General features: G+C 45.3%; 1 protein-coding gene and 1 non-coding gene across 2 annotated transcripts in view; one reads left to right on the top strand and one right to left on the bottom strand.

Moving 5' to 3' along the window:
- Window positions 1-8,487, bottom strand: part of rrbp1b (ribosome binding protein 1b) — a 35,069-nt gene that overhangs the window by 15,745 nt on the left and 10,837 nt on the right. Inside the window, exons 11-16 of the mRNA XM_039805633.1 lie at window positions 8,304-8,399; window positions 4,049-4,100; window positions 2,985-3,025; window positions 2,611-2,698; window positions 855-935; window positions 666-758 (exon numbers count right to left, since the gene is read on the bottom strand). Of these exons, the coding sequence (XP_039661567.1) occupies window positions 666-758; window positions 855-935; window positions 2,611-2,698; window positions 2,985-3,025; window positions 4,049-4,100; window positions 8,304-8,399 (451 nt within the window). The remainder of the gene's footprint in view (window positions 1-665; window positions 759-854; window positions 936-2,610; window positions 2,699-2,984; window positions 3,026-4,048; window positions 4,101-8,303; window positions 8,400-8,487) is intronic.
- On the top strand, window positions 5,727-5,799 carry trnak-uuu. Its single transcript has one exon. It is a non-coding gene; the product is annotated as a tRNA-Lys (tRNA).

Below are 8,487 nucleotides of genomic sequence, written 5' to 3'. Positions count from 1 at the left end.
CTGGATCGCCATAATGATTCCTCACTTGTTCTTTGGTTTGAGGGCGATAATTTAAAGGCGATAAAGTTTTATATATATATATACTAACGTCTTCCCCCCTGGTGGTGTATGCAGACTAACGTCTTTCCTCCCCGGTGGTGTCTGCAGACTAACGTCTTCCCCCCTGGCGGTGTGTGCAGAGTAACGTCTTCCCCCCTGGCGGTGTGTGCAGACTAACGTCTTCCCCCCGGCGGTGTGTGCAGAGTAATGTCTTCCGTCCCTGCCAGTGTGTGCAGACTAACGTCTTCCCCCCCTGGCGGTGTGTGCAGACTAACGTCTTCCCCCTGGCGGTGTGTGCAGACTAATGTCTTCCCTCCCTGGCGGTGTGTGCAGACTAACGTCTTCCCCCCAGGTGGTGTGTGCAGACGAATGCCTTCCCTCCCTGGCGGTGTGTGCAGATGAAAGCATTCCCTCCCTGGCAGTGTGTACAGACAAACATTTTCCCCCCCTGGCGGTGTGTGCAGATGAACGTATTCCCTCCCTGTTTTGTTTTAACACTTAATACTTATTGTGCACAGGAACCGTTGCATATGATAATATCCCAGCTATGAACCAATCAGACTGCTTGATTTGAGCTTCCCGTTTTATAAATATATAAATATGTAAACAGGAAGCAGCCGACCAACCTTCTCCGCCTCCACAGAGACGCCGGGAAACAGAACCTGCAGCGACGCCTGGAAGTCCAGACGCAGAGACGCAAACCTGGACTCGGCTTCAGCCTGTAAAGATACCGTTAGTTCATTACACAGCAGTACTTAGTTACATTACACTACAGCGCTGGAATGTTTCAGATGTTTGATATTTGTTAAACTGACCAGCGCTGCTTTAAGCTCTGCCTCTCGCTGCTCGCTCTGACGCTCCTCCGCCGAAAGCGTCGCCATTTTGTCCTGCAGCTCCTGAACACAACATGAAGGAAGAAAAGTCAGATCTGCTCTGTCATAAAGAACTTTAATAAGGTAACAGAAGACTTGATAAGCACGCTTACAGTGTCAAAACTGGACAAATCTTACTGTTGGACAGGTATGTTCAATAATGTGTCCGTCACAAGTATCTTATTTTACTGCAATAGAATTTATACAATCTATTGTTTTAGAAACAATCTTTTTACCTAATCTCACTTAACTTCTACATAAAGTTTGCTAGTTTGTTAGCTGTGTTACTACTTTCAGCACAAAGCCCGACCCAAGTGTCTTTGCTAGTTTAAGACTGACACAGTTGTCAGTTTCCCGTCCAGCGCCCACGTTGTTTAAATAACAAATGCACCTGCGCCCATCTGTGGCCCATAGGCCTGCTGGTCTTACAGGGAGGTGTGTTCAGGTGCATTCTGGGCGTGCTGGTCCTACAGGGAGGTGTGTTCAGGTGCATTCTGGGCGTGCTGGTCCTACAGGGAGGTGTGTTCAGGTGCATTCTGGGCGTGCTGGTCCTACAGGGAGGTGTGTTCAGGTGCATTCTGGGCATGCTGGTCTTACAGGGAGGTGTGTTCAGGGGCATTCTGGGCGTGCTGGTCTTACAGGGAGGTGTGTTCAGGTGCATTCTGGGCGTGCTGGTCTTACAGGGAGGTGTGTTCAGGTGCATTCTGCTGGTCTTACAGGGAGGTGTGTTCAGGTGCATTCTGGGCGTGCTGGTCCTACAGGGAGGTGTGTTCAGGTGCATTCTGGGCATGCTGGTCTTACAGGGAGGTGTGTTCAGGGGCATTCTGGGCGTGCTGGTCTTACAGGGAGGTGTGTTCAGGTGCATTCTGGGCGTGCTGGTCTTACAGGGAGGTGTGTTCAGGTGCATTCTGCTGGTCTTACAGGGAGGTGTGTTCAGGTGCATTCTGGGCGTGCTGGTCTTACAGGGAGGTGTGTTCAGGTGCATTCTGCTGGTCTTACAGGGAGGTGTGTTCAGGTGCATTCTGGGCGCGCTGGTCTTACAGGGAGGTGTGCTCAGGTGCATTCTGGGCATGCTGGTCTTACAGGGAGGTGTGTTCAGGTGCATTCTGGGTGTGCTGGTCTTACAGGGGAGGTGTGTTCAGGTGCATTCTGCTGGTCTTACAGGGAGGTGTGGTCAGGTGCATTCTGGGCATGCTGGTCTTACAGGGAGGTGTGTTCAGGTGCATTCTGGGCATGCTGGTCTTACAGGGAGGTGTGTTCAGGTGCATTCTGGGTGTGCTGGTCTTACAGGGGAGGTGTGTTCAGGTGCATTCTGGGCGTGCTGGTCTTACAGGGGAGGTGTGTTCAGGTGCATTCTGGACGTGCTGGTCTTACAGGGAGGTGTGTTCAGGTGCATTCTGGGCGTGCTGGTCTTAGAGGGAGGTGTGTTCAGGTGCATTCTGTGAGTATTGCCGTCTTGAAGCAGTGGGAAGTGATCGCTCCATTGATCAACAAAAACCTGGTCTAAAGTCAATAACGCAGCATTTCATTGTTATTTTAACAGAGCATTAGTAAAATGCTCCTAGGCTCGTGCACAGCGCACGCACACTATGCTTGTTGCACACACAGGGACGCACAGCAGCACACACAATATAATAATATAAAAATATTGCGGTGCAAAAAGCTCTATAGGATGGTAAGGTGTGTGATTTGGACTCACGTTGCCGTGGTTACGAGCCTGCTGCAGCTCGTCTCTGAGCGTGTGCAGTTCTTCCTCCAGACGCAGCAGCTGAGAGTCTTCCTCCAGACTGACAAACACAAAACTCAACGTCAGACACGGCACACAAGGAACTCAGCGTCAAAACGTAACATCAACGTCAGACACGGAGAAACCATAAAAAAACCATGAACATAACGTGACAAAAACAAAACATAAAATGTTAAACTTTTTTTTTAAAGTTGTAAAAAACTGCGTCATGAAGCTTGTAGGTCTGCTAGTATTGTACGATAGATTCTGTTCCTGGCGTTATTGAGAATGCGTTTAACAAAACGTAAAAATAACGTTTAAAGAAATAATGCGTTCAGTTTTTTCACCTTTCAAACGGCTGCTCGGACTCTGTCTCGCTTCCTGATCCCTGCAGAGGAGAAGAAGAAGGAGGAGAAGGAGAAGAAGGAGAAGAACAGCTGCTGTTAGACATATCGCAAACCTCACAGGATGTTTTTAATGTTATGATAAAGAATATCATACATATATAAAATGATATTCTTTATCATAACGTTAAAAACATCCTGTGAGGTTTGCGATGTGTCTAACAGCAGCTGTTTTATATATATATATATATATATATATATATATATATATACATAATATAGGTTTGTTTTAAATGTATTGTAGAGTTAAACTGTGTGACATAATTGAGAGTAAACACAATAAACCAAACTATTTCAATAATAGATATTATGCAGATTACATCATGTTCTCAGCCCGTGTTTGATTCTCTGTTTTTCTTTGAGTGATTTTCTGATAATTCAGAATCAAAATCGGACGTCATGGACTTTGTGATAACAGCAAATATTGTACCGTTGTCTAAATAATATGTAATAGAAGGGGTTGCCCAGGCCAGGGTGGAGATATGATCCCTCCGCCTAGTCCTGGGTCTTCCTCGAGGCCTCCTCCCCAAATTTTGGTTCAAATCTGCGGAAAACATTCTGCGTTATTCTACGTCACACGTGTCTAACTCGAGGCCCACGGGCAAAATCCGGCCCCACGCAGATTTTGATCCGGCCCGCATATCAATTTAGGTTCTGCCTACTTTTTGTTGCTTTTTCAACGTTTTTTGTCACGTTTTTCTACGGTGGCTATGGAACTTTTTTGCTGACTTTTTAAGGATTTTATGTGGACCAAACTGTAAGCGAGAAGACTCTTTGAGATATACAATAATACAGTCGGAGATATTTGACTTTCTGATTAAATAAAAGCATGTTAATTAACTCAAGATGTTTGGCCCTTAGTGAAGTTGACTTTGACCCCTCCCCCCCCCCCCCGTTCTACGTCCTGCTGATAAATCTGATAAAACACATTAAAACATGTGAAACGTGACTTTAAGTACTTTGAAAAGAGCGATCTTTGGCGTCAAACTGTGAGGATTCAAACGTACATCTTTCTGCGTCTGCTCACCGGCTGCTTCTTCTTCTTCTTCCTCCTTCACTCTGATGACACAAAGACACAAAATTTGAGTTTTTATTGAACGTGTTGAGCTGCATTTCCTCTAGCGGCCACCAGATGTCGCTGTGATCAAACTCTGACTCTTCTACTGTCTCACTATGGGAGGATTTTATTAGCCCAGACATCTAGAGGCAGCAAATGTAATTTGCAGCCAGGGGGGTGTAGACACTCTCCGTTGGCTTGAAAAACCAAACTCTGGTCAGGCCAATCACATCGTGTATAGAGTTGGGGGGGCGGGGCTTATGGCTGCTGCTGCTGCTGCTGCTGCTGGTGAACAGCGGTCTTCTGGAAGACTTGGAGTTCAGCTTTTCTTTGAGAAAAGAACAAAGAACTGCTCTGAAGTCATTCATAAAAAAGGAAGATGTTTTGCCGACCAGATACGGCAAAAGTTTAATCTACCAACTAGCTTCGCTACCTTCTTCGTTACTCTGCCTGGTTGGAGCGCTATCCTATTGCGTGCAGAGGGAATTTGAAAGACAAACGTTTATCCTGACCCTCGGATTGAGCTCCGTCAATGGTGAGTTCCCAGACCAGACATCTTGATGTGGGGCTGGCTGGTCAGGCTAGGATTTTATACCTTGTGACAGGGCTTTAAATTGCCAAATGTGGGTAAAAATGACCTTTGGCGGTTAACGTTGTTAAGTTACTTGCCAGTTTGACAGGTGATGAAGAAGGAAATAACACTTTGTCTGTTTGAATCGGCAGGCTGCAAAAAAATGAGGCAGTTTTTGCTGGCACGAGGGCTTTTGCTCAAACTACGGATTGTAACTTCTGCATGAGGACACCAAGAGTATAGAATGGATGAAGAGGGAGAGCTGCTTTATGGTACCCACCAGCAGGAATGTTCATTGGCCTGGAGCCGCAAAAATTGCATTAGGTTTTCTATGTTTTGAGCGAAAAAGAATACCACAGCTCAAGTCCCAGTTAGGCCGGTTACACACTGGACGCGTCTCTCGAGCGTGTCAGCTGCGTGGCGTGTCCGTTTATATTTGGGCTCCCATGTTAACGGGTTAGAGCTTACACACTGCCTGTGTGACACGCCTCAGGCGCCGAAAATGCGTGCATGCTAGAAGTAGAACCAACGCTTATTTTGCCGTCAATACTGCCGACGTTGTCTTTGCTGTAATCAGATCAGTATATATTTGTGTTTAATATGGTATTTCATTTTATCAATGGGAAACATACAGGTCAAGGCTAGTAGCAGCAGCACTGTTGTGTTCACTCCACACAATTGACACGCAACTGACATGCAACAGAAACGCCACGCTCACGCCACGCAGGCAGTGTGTAACCGGCCTTAAGGTGACAGCTTGATTGTGGGATATGTCTGGAGTTCTCACTCTCGTCATCCGTCATGCAGGTTTGCAGGAGGTCCACAGTCTGCTTGTGGCCATAAATGAGTTGTGCATTTTGGCTTTTGGCCGATTTTGGCTGATTTTCCACCAGTTTGTGCCATAAAAATGGGTGTTACCAGGCAATGTGCAAATCAGGGTCTACCTTCCTCCTGTCCAGAAGATGGTGATAATGGCAAAAGCTTGATGGTCTTCACCGAATTACACTTCCATTTAGAGTCCAGGTGATTGATTCATCCAGAGCCCCAGCTTATTGAAGCCTGGATAGCTCAGTCGGTAGAGCATCAGACTTTTAATCTGAGGGTCCAGGGTTCAAGTCCCTGTTCAGGCGACAAGTTTATTGTGTGAAGTGTCTGTTGTTCTTCTTATCGTCAGTTTTGTGTGGATCGGTTACGAGCTACGTTGAAACCGACAAGACAAAAGGAACGGCACGAAACAAACCAGAGGAACCAAACGTGGAGATATTTTTTGGGAGTTAAGAGCAAAAGAGGAAGGCTGCAGAGATGAAGATAAAAGAGGAGGAAAAGAAGTAAAATTTGGCTAGAAAAATCTGATTGGTTGGTATCTTTAAAAATCTCCTAGATAGAGCTGGGCAATATATCGATATTATATCGATATCGTGATTTGAGCAGGGCATGAAATTAACACCCGCCCACACGCCAAATGTGGGTAAATTTTGCAATTGGTGGGTAACACTGTCAATCTACCAGCCACTTTGGTGGGTAGCCAATGAGAATTGAGTGATTCAGATGCGTAACTATCAGTAAGCAGGGAATGCGGTTGCTTACGGGCCTGGTCCAATCAGGGGCCCGCATCACTGGAAGACATTGATTGACAGCCGGGGCTCCCTATCGCGCAGCCACTGACCAAGCGGGAGGGAGAACGGGTCAAATTAATTTACTTGTTTCTGTTATGAAGACGAGACGCGTGTGTGACTCGAACATCTCACATTACCAACAAAATCTACAGCGAAAAACCGTGCAACACTTTTCAGACCGTCCTGCCAACCTGTAGACATTGTAACATCAATGTAGCTGTAACGAGTTTTTACTCTTAAAGTGATGGTTCGGAGTAATTTACCCTAGGGTCCTTTGCACCATGACCTCGAGCCAAACACCCCCCCAGAAGCTTTTTTCACTTGGGTCGAACATTGGGAGAGTTAGCGTAGAGTAGCGTTAGCCGCTGAATAGCTTAGCGCAGGGGCTAACGGACCCACGTTTGTATCTCGTAAATGACCCCACTAATAATGCCCGAAATGATACCAAAGGTCTACACTAGTACAAATAGGTTATGCACTCATAAAACGATGGATTGGAAAGTTTGTAAGTACACCAGAAGTTTATGAACACTTGCCTGCTCTCCTCAGCTCTCTGTTGCTGTTGCTGCTGCTACCTGCAGTTAGACTCACAGCAGCAACAACAACAGCAGAGAGCAGAAGCCAGCAGGCAAGTGTTATTTACATAAACTTCGGGTGTACTTTCAAACTTTCCAATCCATCGTTTTATGAGTGCATAACCTATATATACTAGTGTAGACCTTGTATCATTCGGTCGTCATTATTAGTGGGTCAATTAAGACATCAAACGTGGTCAATTAGCCCGCTAAGCTATTCAGTGGCTAACGCTACTCTACGCTTAACTGCCCAATGTTAGACCCAGGTGAAAAAGCTTCGGGGGTTGCGCGTCGCAGGTCATGAAAGACCTAAGTGTCGAAAACCATCACTTTAAGTCTCTGAACGTTGCTGCTGTTTCATCTTGTCAGCTGTCTGCAGCGGGCGGGGCTGTTGCTCCGTTTCCCCCGCAACTGACGCGCACACAATCACACACACACACAAAAAATCACACACGGTGGATGCAGGAAAAAACGCAGATGAGACCTAGGAAATTAACTAACAATGTAAAGATCAACAAGCCACTGACACATATGTTCGATTTGATTAATTCAATAAATTATTATTTTGTGTCTTAAATTATTATACCAACATCATCAGCCTGAGCCTTTTTGGTAAGGTTCCTAGGAAATCTCAGCCCAGAAAATTAATTAATAGTACCAATTATTATTCTCCCCAAAACAAGTTTCCTTTTTATTTCCTTTTTTATTTTTAAGAACTATACAAAAAAGTTGCAACTTCTTTGCAACAACTCATGTGTTATGGTCCACATTCACCAGTGTTTTGTTGTTGTGGTGCGCGTAGGCTACTCCTGATGTTGTCCTCTCATCTCTTATATGCAGTGGTGTAACGAGCCAACACCAGACCCCCATGCAGTATTATCAAGGCCAGCCCCCTACTACAGCACGTACGCAATGTCCACGAGTAGGCTACCATGAATAGGACAGGATCATAGAGACACAGCAAGTCCTGTTTTTCACCTTTTATGATGCAAAAAAAAAAGTGGCTGGTGGTCAAAAAAGTTAACTTCATGCCCTGGATATGAGACTAGATATCGTCTTAGATTTTGGATATCGTAATATTGTAATATGGCATAAGTTTCTTTTCCTGGTTTTAAAGGCTGCATTACAGTAAAGTGATGTACTTTTCTGAACTTACCAGACTGTTGTAACTGTTCTATTATTTGCCTTTACCCACTTAGTCATTATATCCACATTACTGATGATTATTTATCAAAAATCTCATTGTGTAAATATTTTGTGAAAGCACCGATAGTCACCACTACAATATCGTTACGGTATCGATATCGAGGTATTTGGTCAAAAATATCGTGATATCTGATTTTCTCCATATCGCCCAGCCCTACTCCTAGACTTGATCCAAAAAGTTAGTTAGTTGTATGTATATGATATCAACATCAAGTGTGTGTGTTCTGTGTTTCTGACCTCTGTGACTGTGATGATGTCAGCAGCTGTAGCTCCGCCCTCAGCTGAGTGAGCTCCGCCTCCAGTGAGACGACCTGCTCGTCTCTGCGCTGCACACTGACAGGAAGTAAGACAGGAAGTCAAACTACAGTCCGACACAACGTCTACACTCAGGTATTAGTTTAGTAAAGTGAGAGCAGGAGAG

Source organism: Perca fluviatilis, chromosome 1 (assembly GCF_010015445.1).
Source record: "Perca fluviatilis chromosome 1, GENO_Pfluv_1.0, whole genome shotgun sequence".
In the NCBI taxonomy this organism is placed as follows: domain Eukaryota; kingdom Metazoa; phylum Chordata; class Actinopteri; order Perciformes; family Percidae; genus Perca; species Perca fluviatilis.
The sequence above is the reverse complement of the archived record's forward strand: the minus strand, read 5'-3'. Positions and strand labels throughout refer to the sequence as shown.